General features: G+C 41.2%; 1 protein-coding gene across 4 annotated transcripts in view; it reads right to left on the reverse strand.

The window, feature by feature from the left end:
- Positions 1-19295, reverse strand: part of CHCHD3 (coiled-coil-helix-coiled-coil-helix domain containing 3) — a 243659-nt gene that overhangs the window by 74338 nt on the left and 150026 nt on the right. For 2 of the 4 annotated variants that reach the window (XM_074942703.1, XM_074942702.1), the window contains exons 5-6: positions 12988-13002; positions 11288-11371 (exon numbers count right to left, since the gene is read on the reverse strand). In XM_074942703.1, coding sequence (XP_074798804.1) covers positions 11288-11371; positions 12988-13002 — 99 coding nt within the window. The remainder of the gene's footprint in view (positions 1-11287; positions 11372-12987; positions 13003-19295) is intronic. The other 2 variants (XM_074942706.1, XM_074942704.1) reach the window with 1 other exon arrangement.

Consider the following 19295-nt stretch of genomic DNA (forward strand, 5'->3'; position numbering starts at 1 on the left):
CTGCAGTAGGTTGGCCTGGTCCCGCTGCTGTGAAAGGCGCAGGTGTCGATGCCAATGTTGGTCCTCACACCAGTGCCGGTGCCTGGTGCAGCATGTGCGCCAGGGTTCCTGTAGGTGTTGTTGCAGCCAGCGCCGATGATGGAGGCGGTCTCGGTGCCATCGTCAGTGCCGAGGGTGCTGTAGCTGCAATCGGGGCAGCTGAAGCCTCCGGTGCTGAAGTGGTCGATGTCAGTGCTGGTATTAATGACTGAGGCATTGGCTCCGGTGCCAAATGTGGCAGAAAGAACGTCGTGGACACCACTGATGCTGCACCCGAGTGGGACCCCTGGCTCCGACCCTGGGCTTGATGGAAAGCCCACGGAGTCCAAAAGGGCGACTGCGGTGGATTTTGCCATTGAGGGGCCACTGCATCGGGCGGGACCACCTATGGCGAGGAGGATCTTCTGCTTCTGCTATAGTCAGAGCGGTACAAGTCTGACTCCGACTCTGACTCCTAGTAGGAGGACCAGGGTGGTGTTGCTCCTCTCGAGGTAGAGCGTCAGGAAGCAGAGTGCTGAGGTGATGGGGATCGGCGTGTCATCATCGCTGACTTTCCCTTTGACTGCACGGGATGCTGGGATGGAACCTGCGGTACCGGGACACTCTCTTGTCTCGGCGGCAAGAACAGCGCCATGAGCCTCAATAGGTTCTGCACCGCCTCGAAAGCCTCTGGGGTGGACGGGAGCGATAGATGCTCCGATGGGTGCAGTGAGCGAGATGGGCCTATACTCGACTGCCTCGCTTGGGCAGGAGTCAACGTGGCCCCACTCTGAGTCTCCGAGCCATGGCATGACTGAGGTGCCACTGGTGGCTGGTCCCTGGGTCTTGCTGAGGGAGAATGGCCTCTCTCTGACCTCTTTTTATTCTGTTCCGGCAATTGGGACTGGTGCCGAAGGCTGGAATGTCCCCAAGAGGCTCCATGACGGTGCCAAGCTTCCTTACCAGTATCTTTCTTCGGCACTGGATCCTTCAAAGACGGCGCTGGAGCACTTCGCCTCGAAGACAACATGCCAGAAGGAGGATTCCTGGTGCCTGGGTCTGACTGATGTCGGAGAGCAGTCTCCATAAGAAGAATTTTGAGACGCTGCTCCATCTCCCTAATGGTTCTTGGTTGGAATTCCCGACAGATCTTGCAGCGGTCTTTCTGGTGACCCTCACCCAGGCACCGTAAGCAGGAGATGTGGGCGTCACTTTTTGGCATGCGCATCGCGCAAATCTGGCAAGTCGTAAAGCCTGGGATCGCGGCAGGCCCCGATAACAAATGGGGGTGGGGAGGAACCCCCATAGCTGAAACTTATAAAGAAGTACTGAATTATACTAACTACACTATACTATACTAATATATATATACTATATATTGGAAACTAACTATGTAGAGTGAATAAAGCACTGCTAATCCACTTGCCGAAGCAAGAGAAGAGCAAGGGGAAAAGTTCCAGCTACCGTCACAGGAGGTAAGAAGGAACTGAGGGGGTGTAGGGTCGGCAGGGCTCGATATTGGATGCCATGAAGGTGCAACTCCAGCCTATGGTTGCTGCTAGGGGAAAATTCTTCTGGCTACTGTGCACGTGCACACACCTGACTGGAATGGACATGAACAAACACTCGAAGAAGAATGAATAGTTTGAAAGCCCAAGCTCACAGGTGGGAATTTGGCAATCTGGATCTAATTTTAGATCTGCTTCTATTCTCATCTCTGCCACAGAACTGCTGTGTAAACTAGGCCAAGTCACATTATTTCTCTCTGCCTCAATTTCCCCAACTGCAAAATGGGGGGGCAGCAACACCAACCTCACAGAGATGCTATGAGTTTTAATTCATTGTCTACACAATATATTAAGATTTTCAAATGGACATCACACTATGTTTTCTTAGTTATATGTGAAGGAGTTCTGCAAGCAAATACATAGGCTTTTGTTTTTTTCAGCCCCTGTCATTGTCTATAGACAGGAGGATACAGACGCAGTATCTAGGCTGGCATATAGTGATGCTGGAGAAATTTAATTAAGTTTTATAACTAGCCTGCTCTGTGGATGATATTAATGTAATCACATCTCCCTTTCCTTACTCCACTAGCAACACTTAGGACTTTGGTTTATACAGGAAATAGCGTTCTTGGACACATTTTAAATGAAATTCAAAATGTCAGGCAAATTTTGCTGCACTTTTCCCATCCCAACCCCTTGTCTCTTGCCTGGAACCTGGGTGAGAGGGAGAACAGATTCCATTATGGACAACACTTTGCAGGTCTGACATACATTTTCAGCACATGAAGGCTTTATCTTGACCAGGGTTCAAAAGGTGTGTTGTTACCTCATGACAGCTAACCACCTTCCAAAATCCAAAATCCTAGCCCATGCTAAGATGGTTGAGTTAAAGCCTAGTCTTGCACCTCCTAGGCTTTAGCTCAATCAGCTTACCAGGTCCTAAAATGTATCTTGCCTTGCATCTTGCTAGAGTTTTGGAAAGCACTAGTTAGATCGAGACAGCTGATATAACCAAATATCCCATTTTTAAATCTTAGCCAAGATATGGCCAGATACTATGACAAGAGGCACTATGACTTGTGAATCAGGATGGAATCAATGGCATGGCATGGAGTTATGGGGCACTCTGGTGCTGGAGGGGTCGCCTTTCAAATGAGATATGTACACCTAAGTCTTGACCTCTTGCAATCACTAAAGATCCCAACCTCAGCTGTTGCGAAGGGATCAATGTACTGATTACTTATTATTCACATAGTGTTTGCAAAATGTCAAGTGCTAAGCAGTTTTATTAGTGCTGTTGTGTACTGTTATAGTTAGTGGTTTAGAATATGTTAAAACCAGCCCAGGCACAAAAATCTATTTGCCCATCACTTAGCATTATGACTGACAGTATCAAAAAACTTACTGATATTTTACTTGTTCAGCAAGGAAGTTATTCACCCTGGTCAACCAAATACGTAGAACTTTGCCAGTTAGCCAAGTTACACCCCAGAGGTAAATTAATTAATTCTCAAGAACATTCAGAGACAATGTTTACAAAGCTCTCAGTTCCTCACATAAAATGTATTACATACAACTGCATGTTATCATCATCTAAACTCATTTTCCACTCTGATGGATCCAACCCAAAGTCTCCACACATTTTATTGATATCATTGTCATTTGATTCTGAAAGCCATCAATGAATGAAGTCCAAACTTGTACAGAGAAAATGCGTTTGCTGTACTAACTGCAGCTCTTAAACACAGGACAAAAGGAGTTGAATCCTTTCCCGGTTATAAAATTCTTGCTGATACACTAATGCAATATCTTCAAGAAAAGGAACAGGGTGATAGCTTATTTATTTTTTAAATTAAACATGCTTACACTACTGCCAATATATTGTAGAGAACATAAAGGTTTGAATTGATTTACATTGCTTTGTTATAAAACTTTTTGATTCTCTTATTATCTACACCTTGCAAGCTGCAGCTGAGTTGTTGAGTCTCAGAAAGGGTAAACAAAATACTGGAAAATATGAACAAACGTGAAACCTATATTGTTTGAATCTTAGTACTTATGTTCATTACAAACTCAAAAAAAGGCAAGACTTGGCTCTGAAGCTGAACTGTATATTATCTTCTTTTCAGAGCCCTGGGGCTATCATTGCAAAGCACAGTGGTCCATTCTAAGCCCTGAATAGAGAAAAGGAAGAGATCATTAAATTATAATTTCCCTGCACAATTGGTATGAGCATTTCCTACCAACCGGATTAATTTGAACGCAAGATCCCAGAATAAAGCTGCTCAGCAGAAAGGATGGCAGTTTAATGTCTAGTAAATTTGATTTCTCTGAAAACCCTGACACATCATAATAGTGAAATCCTATTTACTGTAGCAAACAGGATGGATTATACTATTTAATACCTGGTATAGTGTGTGCCATCAGCTCACGGCTTTGTGCTCATCTTACCTTAAGGTTAATACTCCTTGACAGCCTAAACGGTAAATAGAATCCCCAAATTAAGTGCTGATCCGATGATTTGTAAATCCTTCCTCAAAATTTAAGTCACGAAAAAAATAAAATGGATTCAGGTGAGACTATCATTTTTCCAGAACTTATGTCTAAATTCTTAGGCTCTGATCTGACAATAAGCTTTGCACAAAAAGAGCCTCTGCACCCATAAGAACTCCACTGAAATCCACAGAGGTCTGCCAACAGAATTCACTGCAGGATCCGGACCTCAGACTTTAAGCTATTTGAGACAGGGATTTTGTCTATCTCCGAGATTGTACAGTACCTACCATGATGTAGGGGGCCTCTGAGGGCTACTATAATATAAACAGTAAATACTAACAATATCTAGCTCTTTTAAAATACATACACGTACTCTGTACACTGCCCAGTGAAGATATTTTTAGGAAATCAGAAGCATAGGAACTTATTGCCTTGACTGAGCCAAAGCCTGACCAATATTAGGGCTTATTTCTTACCCATTCATATGAGACTGGCAGAAGTTAAATAATTTTGTGATATATTAGCTTATTAAAAACTCCTTCATTCTTGCTCCCACAAATAGGGGCATGATTCCCATCAGGATAGAGCTGAACACTAAATAGCAACTGAATGTAAGTTGTTTCACTTCCTATAAATTGTATTACTTATATAGTACCATAGATCTGCATGGCACTGCTAAGGTGAAGAGAGACAACCAGCATTTCTCATGGATTTAAAAATACTCTAAAGCAGCAGCAACTGGATCAAGGAATGGTGGAGCACAAGACACACTATGAACAAAATTAGTACAAATTATTATTATTTTTGTTGGCCTCCAGATAACACAGTGATAAGCACATTAAGAAATGCAAAGACAGATGAGATTTTGAGACAACGTAAAGTTAGACCAATGACAGAATGACTCATATGGCTGATCAGGACTACGGCAAATACAAGAGGGGGACACAATTCTTGGTGTGTGTTAGAAAAAGAGGTCTTGGGAGCCTGCACAGCTTCACAGACAGAAAGTAGTAAAACCTCATCTCATCAATTCTTACACTGCAATTTTAAGGAAAAGTCAACATATTGTATATGTGAACGTTTAGGGTACTATAGAATGTAGAGTGGTTCTATCAAGAGATATTGTTCTATGGGCCTTTTTTTAAATCTAATTTTCTGTTAATTTTTCATTTAACTTACAAGAACCATAAACAGACAATGAAAAATATCTACAACTGCATTACAGCTTCTATTACAATTGCGACAAATAAAGGTACCAGGTCCTGTTTCCATCAGCATAAAAAAAAGTGACCCAGAAACCTTATATCTATATCCTACAATTACATATGTACCAATCCTCAGTGGTCTGTTCTGATCAGAATGTGTGTAAGGAGCAATGTCCATAAATCTCTTGCGTATATACAAAGTAGAATATGCCCCTTTAGGGCTGATGAATGAATTTCTTTCTGAAAGTCTAATGTGGGAACTCTTAAATAATGAGTTTATAGCCTAACCAGATATACTGTATCTGAAGGTTATTTTTTAACTTCTTTGTTAAACTATTCCATCTTGCTTAGCTGCTGTGGAGTATGCAATAACTCTTAGTTTATGTGTCATCTTTGACCTAGAAACACTAGCAGCTGTTGGGGGAATCACTGTTTTTTTGGAAAGTACCAAAGGATTTTTAGCACATAAACCAAATTTATGAACAGCTATTGCCCCTGAGAATTGAATTGTTTATGTTTTAGTACCACAGCTGTCACTGGTGCACAGTTACTTTGTCCTGTATTAATCCCCTGAAAAGGTTGACACATCTTCACTCCAGTCACTGAAATATTTTATAAGTGACATACTTCATCTGGCAGTGAATATGTATAATAATTTCTCTCCGTAAGGAGCACATTGTGCTGACACTAATCTGTTCTGTTGTCATCTCCCTTTATTATCAATGTCCACACTGTTTTTTCAGCAGCACAGAAGAACACAACTGTGAAGCTTCTAATTGAAAAAAAGCTAACTAATCAAAAAGCCAATTAATCATACAGATGAGCTCTGACACTTAGTGATGCAATAGACACAAATGCCACCTATTAGTAACCAAGGTGTTGTTAAAATGTGCTTATCTGATGTAAGAGTGATCTTAAAATTTAATTAGCATGCTTCACCACAGATGACAAGACTAATAATACAAATTTCTTCATATTGACATTTTATTTCTCCAAGTTCCCATCTTTTTATTCCACTCTTATCTTCTCTCTGTTCTACAGCACACACCATTATTTGTGTGCAGACTTCCACTGAAATCAATGAGAGTTTAGAAATAAACTACATGCTACACTACTCTATTAATTTGCACATTATAGCTCCCTTTTAAGCCCACTTCCACCATTCTCTACAACATTGAGACTCCAACGGCCTCTCCATTCCTTCCTTGGTTACTTTCACTTCTATTTAGATCACGGTGCTCAAAAATTATCAGCACTGTTTTGTCTAACAAATGACCCGGAGGTGGGGGGCGACATCCAGGTAAAAAATATCTCAAAACTTGGATGCAGTTCAGATCTTGACCTGAACTTTGCACGTAGCCCCTGTTGTTCTTCCAGTCCTGCACACCCCAAACCTGTTCAGAAGATAAACCAGACTTTGAGGATAGGGCTCATCTCATTTCAGCACCTATGGAACATTCACTGCATTGGAACCTACATGCCTCAGACTTGATTTACAAACAAACAAAATAATCACCTTGCCAAAACAGTGGTTCTTTAATATATCAATACAAAAGGCAGAATGAAGAAATTAGCTTTATAACATGCCATGAAAAGCACCCAACTCTGACAGATAGAGGGCACACACTCCACGGCTGAGAACTCTCAACTGAGAATGTCCTGCTCTCATTCTGAGGAATTCAATTTCAAGAGGAGAAACCAAGATAGAACCATAGAACATTAGAGTTGGAAGAGATCTCAGGGGGTCATCTAGTCCAATCCCCTGCTCAAAGCAGGACCAACCCCAACTAAATCATCCCAGCCAGGGCTTTGTCAAGCCTGACCTTAAAAACCTCTAAGGATGGACATTCCACCACTTCCCCAGGGAACCCATTCCAGTGCTTCACCATCCTCCTAGTGAAACAGTGCTTCCAAATATCCAACCTAGACTTCCTCCACTGCAACTTGAGATCATTGCTTCTTGTTCTGTCATCTGCCACCACTGAGAACAGCCTAGCTCAGGGGTCGGCAACCTTTCAGAAGTGGTGTGCTGAGTCTTCATTTATTCACTCTAATTTAAGGTTTTGCGTGCCAGTAATACATTTTAACGTTTTTAGAAGGCCTCTCTAAGTCTTTATTATGTAACTACACTATTGTTGTATGTAAAGTAAACAATGTTTTTAAAAATGTTTAAGAAGCTTAATTTAAAATTAAATTAAAATGCAGATCTTATCAGTTTAGTGCAGTGGTTCTTAACCTGGGGTGCACACACCCCCTGGGGGTGTGAGATGCCCTTTCTGGGGGTGCGAGACATGCGAGATTTTTTTAGAAGGTAAATAATCAAAAATGCAAATTAAGCACAAGCACATAAGTACAACTACTTTGTTTCATCAAACCTATGTATTTATTAACATTATATATTTTTAAGGATTACTGTAATATACAAAGTTTTTACGTTTTCAAGTTTTTAAGCTAATTGTAATTTTTGATAAGGGGTGCGAGAACATATTTTGAGAACTCCAGACCATCAGTGGGCTGAGCAGGACCAGGTGTAGTGTATTAAATTGCTCCCCATAGGAATGTGCTACTTACGGCATACTACTTACGGCTGCCAGTCCTAGTGCTTTGAGCAGCATGGTACAGGGACGGGGAACAGGGGTGGTTGGATAGGCGTGGGAGTCCCAGGGGTCCTGTCAGGGGTTGGGGGTGTGGATAGGGGTCAGGGCAGTCAGGGGACAGGGGGGCTTGGATGGGGGGGTGGGGTCCCAGGGGGTGGTTAGGGGTGGGGGGTCCCGGCAGGGGGGTGGTCAGGAGACAAGGAACAGGGGGAGTTGGATGGGTGCGGGAGTTCTGAGGGGGGCAGTCAAGGGGCAGGGGGTCCCCGGGGGGGGGGGGACTAGGAGTGAGGGGTCGGGGGAGGTTGGATGGATCGGGGGTTATGAGGGGGGAAGTGGGCTGGCTGTTTGGGGAGGCACAGCCTTCCCTACCCCAGTGTAGAGTATTAAATTTCTCCCCATAGGAATGTGCTACTTACGGTATACTACTTACGGCTGCCAGTCCTGGTGCGCCGCAATTAGCACATTCCTACAGGGAGAAATTTAATACTCTACACCGGTGGACAGAACCCCAGACTGGCAGCAGGCTGAGCTGCTCAGCCCGCCGCTGGTCTGGGGTTCCGTCTGCCGGCTCCTGCCAGCCAGGGTCCCAGCCGCCGGCCCCGCTCAGCCCGCTACTGGCCTGGGGTTCCATTCACCCAGGCCGGCAGCGGCCAGGACCCCAGCTGGCAGGAGCATGCCAGTAAAAATCAGCACTCGTGCCGCACGTTGCCAACCCCTGGCCTAGCTCCATCCTTTTTGGAACCCCCTCCTTCAGGTAATTGAAGGCTGCTATCAGATCCCCCCTCACTCTTGTCTTCTGCAGACTAAATAACCCCAGTTCCCTCAGCAGAGGGAAGATGCAGCAGAGATCCTGTGTCCCTTGACACATGGGAAGGAGTCGTTCATTACAAATCTTCAGCATTGCACAAAAAGCTGGCACTAAAATCAGTACTGTTTGTTATCTCAGTTATATATGCAACAGTACACATTCAACACAGGTATCCTAGATCTCAATTCCACTGAGCTATTCTACTCTGGCCCCTTTTCTCAAGTCTCCTCTGCCACTTTACCTCTGTATCTGCTCTGAATAAACAAAAAGTCACTGAAGGATAAAATGCATTTTACTGTATGTATATGATGTAACTAAAAATATAAAATGACTGTTTATTGATTATCCTTTGTCATGCCTCCTGGAAACCCCCAACTATTACACAGAGCTATAAGAGACATCCTGCTACCAACAAGCCCAAACCAAACTGACAAAAAAGCTTCCCTAGTATTCCTCCGTAAGGTCAAGCAAATGCTTGGCCAAAAAAGTAAGCCTTGCAACATGCGCCACAATCTACAAGATTCTAGTTTTGGTAGAGCACCAGAAAGAAGGAGTTCAACAGCTGAGGAGTCTCAGCTGAGAATGCATTGAGACTCCATGTCTCAATGGTCCAGCTATTGTGTCATCTTAGTGGCAATTTAAAATAAATTGGTATCTGGTCATTTCAAAATATATTTCATTGCCAAAATAATAAGAACTTCATCTGTCTTGTTTGCAAAAAGTAGCTCAAACCATAAAAACACTACATCCCATCTATCCACTAACTAAAACGCTCATTGTAGCCAATTATATACACTGACAATTTGTGCAACATGCTGTCCTCTCTAATCCATTACAAAGTTTTTAGTCGCCTGAATGACACATCTGTATATGTGAATAATTATAAATTACAGTAATATCTTAACCATATTAAGACTTATCAAAACCAAGAAAACTCAAGGTATCCAAAGTTAAGGCTGGCATATTATTCCTAGATTATAAAGCCAGAAGGAATCACTGTAATCAAGTCTGACCTTTTGTATAAAGCAGGCCCTAGGACTTACCCCAAATAATTCCTGTTTGACCTAGAATATCTTTTAGAAAAAGAGCCAATCTGGACTCAAAAAATGCCAAAACCCCAAGTTGTTTCAATGGTTAATTATACTCACTGTTAAAAATTTACATCTTGTTTCCAGTTTCAATTTCTCCTGCTTCAACTTCAGGCAATTCATGTTGTTATACCCTGTGTTTGCTAGACTGAAGAGCCCATTATCAAATATTTATTCCCTATATACATACCTATAGACTGTAATCTAGTCATCCCTTAACCTTCCTTGAGTCTATCACTATATAAGGCATGTTTTCCAATCCTTTAATCATTCTCATGGCTCTTATCTGAATCCTCTCCCATTTATCAATATTTTTATTGAATTGTGGACACCAGAACTGGATACAGTATTCCAGCAGTGGTCACACTGTGCTGAATATAGAGGTAACACCACCTCTTCCACTCATATTCGATATTCCTGTTTATGCATCCAAGGATTACACTAGCCTTTTGGCTACAGCGTCACACTAGAAAGCTCATGCTCAGCTGATTATCCAGAGGGCCTTTAATCCATGTAGTTTCTTGGATGAAAAATGCAAAGCTATGCAAGTTGAAAGTTGTCCCAAATTTTGGGACATGCCTTAAATGATGTCAAAAAGGTGAGAAGCGTGATCTGTTACAAAATTTCATTATGTAAGATGCAAACATTAATAGCAATACATCTTTTTGAAATATTTACTCCATTGAAAAGAATGCATTTCATTACACTTCCACTATCGTTAAGCCATCTGGATTGTTCCAACAGTTTGCAGTGTAGTTTCAAATTCTTTTGAGGTAAATTTGCTAGTGCCTTCTAAACATGTCAAATTACTCTAACACTAAAGGTGAATCTTTCCCTGCATGTCTTGGTGGTTTGGCTAAGAGCAATGATCTCTGCCTAACCAAAGATGTGATTGTGGGTTTTTTTTTTTTTAATTTATTTTTATTTATTTGGAGGAGGAGGGGAAGGGGAAGATAATTACGTTTGAAAGTTGTAATTTCACTCATAATCTTGAGAATGTTGGGCAATGTCCAATGAAACAAAACCAGTTCACCTACACTGGCTCTTCATCCTGTATGCCCTTTATTGCTGGAAAAGTAACCTCTTGTGAAGATAAAAACAGTGTGTGAGTAAATATTGTGAGAAATGAAAACTCATCTTAATCATAGAATATCAGGGTTGTAAGGGACCTCAAGAGGTCATCTAGTCCAACCCCCTGCTCAAAGCAGGACCAATCTCCAATTTTAGCCCCAGATCTCTAAATGGCCCCCTCAAGGATTGAACTCACAACCCTGGGTTTAGCAGGCCAATGCTCAAACCACTGAGTTATCCCTCCCCCCCCAATATGACAATTATATTAATGACAATATTAGTCACCAAGGAATCAAAAAATGATTCTCAAAATAACAACCTCTATCTTCAGTCTTCACTTGTCCTTCTCAAACAGAAAGACAAAAACCAATTAATTCCATCATTTTAATTCTGGCTTATGAAATTCTTTCTGTTGATCTTTAAGCTTAAACAGAAACCACAAAGTTGGTCACAGAAATTAACAAAACTCTTAATTAAACAAGAAAAATGGTCTCACCCTCTCTTCCAGTCGAGCTAGCTGCTCTTTGTAGTATGCATCGTGCTTCTTCAGTTCTCTGTCTTTCTCTTCCAGCTGCTTGGCCTAAAAAAAGAAATGTAAAGATAAAACTGGATCAAGAAAAAGCAGCGCTTGCAGAGCAAAAAGTCTAGTATAAATTGTATCAGTAAGTAGTATACTGCATTTGAAGACTGGAGCCTAATAGTTTTTGCCAAAACAGTATTCAGTATTAATAAGAAGAGGATTGCTGCATTGAAAATGTAAATGTAATTGTCTACTGTATCATTATTATTATTTGCTCAACAGCTGTATTTGGAAATGTCACAAAGGCGCACAAAGCATACCACTCTGAAATTAACTCTTTACTGGAAGGTTATCTTCATGGACAACTATTGCATTTAAGAAAACTTTCCATTAATTCCAGACAAAAGCCATGTGTACTCAGAATGTTAGCATATTAAAAGTCCAAAAATAAAATGGAGATTTTGGTGTGTACATGGCCATGGACCGCACACCAACACACACATTTGCATGTGATTTTAAAAATGTCTTTAAATTATCAGTTCTGCATTGGGCCCCGATCCAATATAGCACTTAAGCATTTGCTTAACTTTAAGCTCTTTATTATTCCCATTGACTTCAATGAGACCACTCAGATGCTTAAATGCTTCATTGGATCAGACCTTAAAGCACAGTGTGCCTATTGCTCCATTGTCCTGTTAGGGTACCATTAAAAACAACTAAACATCAAGGCCCTAAAGTTGAGACACCCTCAAAATACATTCATAGGAAAACTTCTAATGATTCACAAACAAAACTAGACTTTGAACGAAAACCTGTGTTTAAAGTAGTAAGAAATATTGCCATTAAAGAATCATGTTTTGTACAATTCCCATCCCCACCACACACACACTTTCTAATAGGGTAGGCTTGAACTGAACAACATATAATGACTTACAACACTGATATATAAAATGAATTGTTAGCTATATTTTAATGATTTGTAACTATGGGTAGTGAATGAGTACCAATAAGGTAATGAGAAAAGGAGTACTTGTGGCACCTTAGAGACTAACCAATTTATTTGAGCATGAGCTTTCGTGAGCTACAGCTCACTTCATCGGATGCATACTGTGGAAATTGCAGAATACATTATTATATACACAGACACCATGAAACAATACCTCCTCCCACCCCACTCTCCTGCTGGTAATAGCTTATCTAAAGTGATCATCAAGATCAAGATCATCGGATGAAGTGAGCTGTAGCTCACGAAAGCTTATGCTCAAATAAATTGGTTAGTCTCTAAGGTGCCACAAGTACTCCTTTTCTTTTTACCTAAAATGAGTTATTGATCTCTACTGAGTGCCTTTCAGCCAAGCACCAACATCACAGAACCCACCACAACTAACACCCATGATGGTAGCATCAGCTGGAATGCCAAGGAGACTGGAAATTGAGTTACCTTCTCTCTCCTCGAGGCAGCATCTTTAAATCACATTGCCAGAGCCACGCTAGGAAACTTACAAACTCCACTCTCTATATTGTACTTTTTTTGTGGACACAGGACTTATTCTGCTCGTCAAGCCCAGGGAATTCTTTTTTGGTATTCAGCATGTACCATGTTTTTAGGCAAATAGTCTTTCAATGTATAAAATATGTACTCTGCATCCCTCGTTTTGTTCCGTTTTTCTACTTACCTTTATTTCTATCTCCTGAAGCATGTAAAGTTAAAAACAAATAAAGTCATGAATTCAGTGCATGAATGGAGGACATAAAGAATACAAAAGAGACCAGTGTGTGGGTAACGTGTCAGAAATCCAAGGCACATCAGAAAGCTATAGGAAAAATCATATTAATCACATTTATGCAGCCTCGCAAAAAATCTGCTCACCCAGGACGACTCATTTTATTTTCCACTACAATCATCATAGTAAAGGGCAAGCTATTACATTTGTGCCTGAGCTGGTAAATTTTTATGACAATTTTGTAGGGCTGCATGTATGGTCTAGGAATCAAGATGGTAAATTGGAAACACTTACATGTCATTATACTATTATGGTGTGAAGGAATCCACTGTATTACTAAAATACAATGTTCATTACATCTGAAATATGCTTCCAAGAAATAAAAGATTCTGAAAATGCCAGAATCATCAAAAATTGAAATATTTGTTTGTTTTTTTTTTAAATCAAGTGCCTATCAAGATCACCAAAATATATTTACATTTCAATACTACAATGTGGGAATATCATCACACAAGAACCTTTCCGTGAGGGGGCAATTAAGAAATTACAGCATCAGCATAACAGGCACTAGCTACAAAAACTTTACCAGCTCCTCTCTCTATAAAAATCATCTCACCTCTCAGATTCCAAATGCATTATCATCTTAGCTGTCCTGTGCAACTTCATTCCATGTGTGACAATACCTACCATGATCCCTGAAATACTTGAAAACTAACGAACAAAAGGAATACCCAAGTATGGTTAAGTAGCAGAGTAATAAAGAAAATGTAATGAATATTCCATTATGACTATTCCAAATGCTCACAGTAATTTAATAAGCTTTAGGTCTTAGAATTCAATACTATAAATACATCACCTGATCCTACTGATGAGACGAAGTCACCCAATGAAACGGTCTTTGAAAAGTCAACAGAGTGTAAAAAATGTCATAATGCAATTCACCTTCCACATTTCCAAAGATTCACAACTTTAGGAAATTTAAGAGTAAAACACAAAAAAGTCAAATATAAATAGTAATGACTGGGGAGACCACAAAGCACCTAATCACAAACTCATTCTCCTCAACTAGTTCAACCGCTCAATTAAAACCAATTCCCTGTTCTTCACTGAAAGAAACCAATAGTAGCAAATGAAGAGATGCTTCCCAGAAATGAAAACAGGAAGTGGTAGAATGAGAAATATACAGAAGACCATTAAACTTGAAAAAGCAGTCTTAAACCCTACCTGTTCCAAACTAAAAACTGTGGGACATGGTTAAAACTTGATAAGACCCAAGGACTTGTCTATACAAACACTTAGTTTTCAGCAAGCGAGGAGGCGAATCTACCTTGCACTAGCCTGCCATGCGTGAAATGTCTATGCGTACCCTGCTGCCGTACACTAAAAGTTCCCAAGTGTGCTTTGATCTACCCCATTTTTAAATGGGAGAAGATCAAAGGGCACGAGGGAACTCGTAGTGCACAGCAGTAGAGTTCATACAGACTGTCATAAATAGAAAGGGAAGGGTAAACCCCTTTAAAATCCCTCCTGGCCAGAGGAAATCTCCTCTCACTGTAAAGGGTTAAGAAGCTAAAGGTAACCTCGCTGGCACCTGACCAAAATGACCAATGAGGAGACAAGATACTTTCAAAAGCTGGGAGGAGGGAGAGAAACAAAGGGTTTGTGTGTCTGTCTACATTTTGTCTTTGCCGGGGATAGACCAGGAATGAAGCCTTAGAACTTTTAGTAAGTAATCTAGCTAGGTATGTGTTAGATTATGATTTCTTTAAATGGCTGAGAAAAGAATTGTGCTGAATAGAATAACTATTTCTGTCTGTGTATCTTTTTTGTAATTTAAGGTTTTTGCCTAGAGGGGTTCTCTATGTTTTGAATCTAAATTACCCTGTAAGGTATTTACCATCCTGATTTTACAGGGGGGATTTCTTATTTCTAATTCTATTTTTATTAAAAGTCTTCTTGTAAGAAAACTGAATGCTTTTTCATTGTTCTCAGATCCAGGGGTTTGGGTCTGTGGTCACCTATGCAAATTGGTGAGGCTTTTTATCCAACATTTCCCAGGAAAGGGAGGGTGCAAGTGTTGGGAGGATTGTTCATTGTTCTTAAGATCCAAGGGTCTGGGTCTGTAGTCACCTAGGCAAATTGGTGAGGCTTTTTACCAAACCTTGTCCAGGAAGTAGGGTGCAAGGTTTTTGGGAAGTATTTTGGGGGGAAAGACGTGTCCAAACAGCTCTTCCCCAGTAACCAGTATTTGTTTGGTGGTGGTAGCGGCCAATCCAAGGACAAAAGGGTGGAATATTTTGTACCTTGGGGAAGTTTTGACCTAAGCTGGTAAAGATAAGCTTAGGAGGTTTTTCATGCAGGTCCCCACATCTGTACCCTAGAGTTCAGAGTGGGGGAGGAACCTTGACACAGACATTTAATGCATGGCAGGCTTTTGCACGGTAGATTGACAATCCAGCTTTCTGTGAACTAAGTGTTTGTATAGACAAGTCCTAACACAGTTAACATGGTTATGTCCTGTCTGTGCACAAAACTAAGCAATGTTATAACTGTCCCTAATTTGTGCAACAGCTTTGGACTTTGCCAGGCTGCAACATGGTTTCATATCACGTACAACCCAAGAGCAAAGAATGTTTTATTCACGCTGGGAGACTACCATTTTGTAGCCTAGTTCCTCTTTCTCAACTTGGCAGTCTCTAAAGTATAGAGAGAAGTTAAGAACATATCCATAAAAATGTGTATCATGCTAGCTATAACCATGTTAAGCACCATTTTACTTTCCATCCATGTTATTGCCAGCATGGTTTTCCCATCCAATAATTCACAAGGACATGGACAGCGCTAGCCAAAACAATGTTATAGACAGACCTTTAAATAGTTAAAATCATAATTTAACATGATTTGTAATTGTGTTAGAAGCAGACCACTTATTACAAAAGTGTAGGATTGTGAGTGTTTCAAGATAGATTTTTATCTGTATTTGAAACTATCTATGAAGAAAGGACTGCAGATAAGGTAAAGATGGATCAAGATAAAGAGTCAAAAGTTCTGTCAACGATGGCCAGGAAATGGTCATATTTCTAGTAAATGGTGCTTAAAACAGGGTTTCTGCTCAAACCTGAAAAAATGGCAACTTTCAACACTATTTTGAAAATTTGCTTTGAAAAGGAAAAGGTGTATTTGGAAGTAATGTGCTTCACCCATAAGAAACTCTTGTCAAGGAGTTCTGCTTTTTGCACCTGCCTGCGGGATCATTTAAGATACTCAGAGTATGCAGCACTATCCTACTACACAAGTCAATGGCAGAAATTAAAGAAAGTGAATATTTAATAGGTCACAGAAACTATGGAATATGTAAAAATCAAGGAACCATTACACATTCACATTTACAGAGCAACCTTGGATGCAACTACTTGTAGAACTAAAATTCTTCTTTTCTTTGGTAGGCTTAGAACCTACTAACCTGCACAGAGAATGTCAGTTTTTAGTTAGGAATTTCACGTGCACGTTACAACTACAATAGCTGTTCCCTTTGTACTGAGATCTCAGCACTGCAGCCCACTATCTTAGTGCCTGTCATCTATGCTAACTGTAGTAAAACAGCATTACACTTGTCGTTCTGGATGCAATTAGTTTTACGACAGTCCCAGTCAAGCTGCTATAGAACATGATCAGGCATACGTATATATCGTATCAGAGAAACCGTATGTGCTGCTACTAAAGCAGAAATCAAATTTCGTTTGCTTGAAATTTGCCAATTTATCAGGACTCAAAAAACAGAAATGACCAGATATCATTAAAATATATATATATTGGGAATGTTTTTATCTGGCTGCTAGTTGAGTTCTTCTCCAAATTGAGAAAGAGCCAGGACCATAAATGTAGGATTTCCACCACACCTAAGACACTGACGTTTGAACAGTCCGCTGTCATCAGATGTTCGGCTGCGTGCGTGTTCTTTGTGCGTGCCACACTGATTTTGGCCAGATAGCCCATACAGCAAGCTCTGATTAAACTGCCCAATAAGATCACCAGACTTGGTTTAGTAGCAAAGGCGCCCAGCCAAGTTTATTGCTGACGAAGCACGGTGCTAATGCTGTGGCTCAATGGTTACAGGTACACTAACACATGTATGCCTGTGACAATGGACGCAGCTTAGTCAGTAGCGGGACTTTCCACTGCCCGCTTGGCTGGGCAAAGACGCTTTCTCTGAGATACATTTTTATGCATCAATACAAACAAATTACGTATTACCCCTTTCATGTAGTTAGATGCCACTCTTTGACATGGCTAACCCCTCCCCACCACCACCACCACCTTGTACCTAATGGTTTGATTAAAACATTTTCATTCATTATGCTGTCATCCTGACCTTATCTTTAGAATGGGTCAGTGTGTTTTTGTTATCTTTGGGGAATGTGCTGGTATTGAGGTGTTTTGGTACCACCTTTTTGGAACATGTTTGTGTATATATTTTTATGCCTAGCACTATTTAGGAATGTGTGTTTCTGCAATATTAGCCCTGTTTTTGCCAAATTTTGTAAGCAGGGCTTGCCTCTTGCTCATAACTTTACTTTGCTTTATATTAGCAAGTTTGACCATTACTTTAGTTTAGGCCTCATACCAGGCCTCTGATAAAAGGGCTTATGTCTTAGGCTCTCTTCCTATTACAGCCACTAACACATCCTGCTGAGCAGTTATTTTCGTCTGTGCACTGACAACATGGAGCTGACAACATGGAGGTAGCACCTTTTGGAGAACCTTTCTTACTTGCGCTTTCATTCCTGCATCAGGAAACGGGCAGAGCTTCCGCCAGACACTGGTGGGTATTCTGGTGGCATTTTCTGACCCACCAAAGGCACCTGACAGAGCTTATGATGGAGCAGAGAGAGAAGGAAGAGGACGGTGACAAACTGGCTGATGTTCCTCATGATACTCGCTACAACTGCTGATGCCCCCTGTATAGACCAGCACTTCTGGAACATCAAGCACAGACTGTAAGTCCTTCCAGACCTGGGATGAAGCAGCAATGGGTCCAGAACTTTTGCATGACAAACATTACATTTCTGGAGCTTTGTGAGCAGCTTGCTCTGACCCTCCAGCATAAAGACCCACGCATAAAGGCAGCTATCCGGGTGAAAAAGTAAGTTGCTATAGCCATCTGGAAGTTGGCTACCCCAGACTGCTATTGGTCTGTTGCCAGTCACTTTTGTGTTGGAAAGTCGACTGTGGGTAAAGTGGTGGCGGAGGTTTCTGAGGCAATCAGGCATGTGGTTTACCCCAAGATGGCGGGCATAAAAGATATTACTGAAGTAATTGCTAACTTTGAGAGAATGGGGTTTCCAGTCTGCACTGGGGCCACTGATGGGGCTGTGTGCCTATTTTGCCCTCCTCAAGGAGCACATGATTACATAAACCACAAATGGTACTTACTGTTATGCAAGCCCTCATGGACCATAGAGAGCAATTTATTAATGTCAAAATGGGTTGCACTGGAAAAGTTCATGATGACAGGGTTTTTCACTGATCAGGAGTCTATATTCATGGACAGGCTGGGACACTATTCCCACCAAATGACACTATCATAAATGGAGTTGCTGTCCTCACCGTTATTCTGGGGGATGCCACATACCACTTTTTGCCTTGGCTTGTAAAACCATCCCCTAATTTCAGAAGCCCTGGTAAAAGATGGTTTAATTACACTCAGCAGGTATAAAATGTTGTTGAATGTGCTTTTGACAGCTTGAAATCCTGTTGCAGATATTGCGGTTTGCTGTGCTCTTCACAACCTTTGTGAAGCCAGAGACGAGCCATTTCCCCCTAAAGGGACCTATAACAGCGAGGGGCCACTGAATTGGTACCCTCAGCTAGGAAGTGCAGTTACCACAGCTGGAGCTGGATGCACCTGGGCAACAGAAGGCAGAGGTGCTTTGTGCTCCCACATTATGGACTTCTCTGGCCCAATGGAAGAGGGGAAGTAGTACCTTTATGAATGTGCTCTGGACGAATTTGGCACAAAATGTTTTTGTTACAGCACCCCTTCCTCCACATACGTACACACAGTTCACTGTTTCCAGGCAGCTCATTACACTGTTGAGTGGTCACAAAGCAGCGTACTTACAGGCACAGCAATGTAAGGGTATTCTTAAGAAACAGGAATGCACGAGCAAAAATCTGTGCCTTTGCCTTCCAAGTGAATTTTACTGCATTTTAATGTTTGCATTTCCCAATCACCATTTTGAACTCCACATGGGGGTGGG

This window comes from Natator depressus, chromosome 1 (genome assembly GCF_965152275.1).
Source record: "Natator depressus isolate rNatDep1 chromosome 1, rNatDep2.hap1, whole genome shotgun sequence".
NCBI classification, from domain to species: Eukaryota; Metazoa; Chordata; order Testudines; family Cheloniidae; genus Natator; species Natator depressus.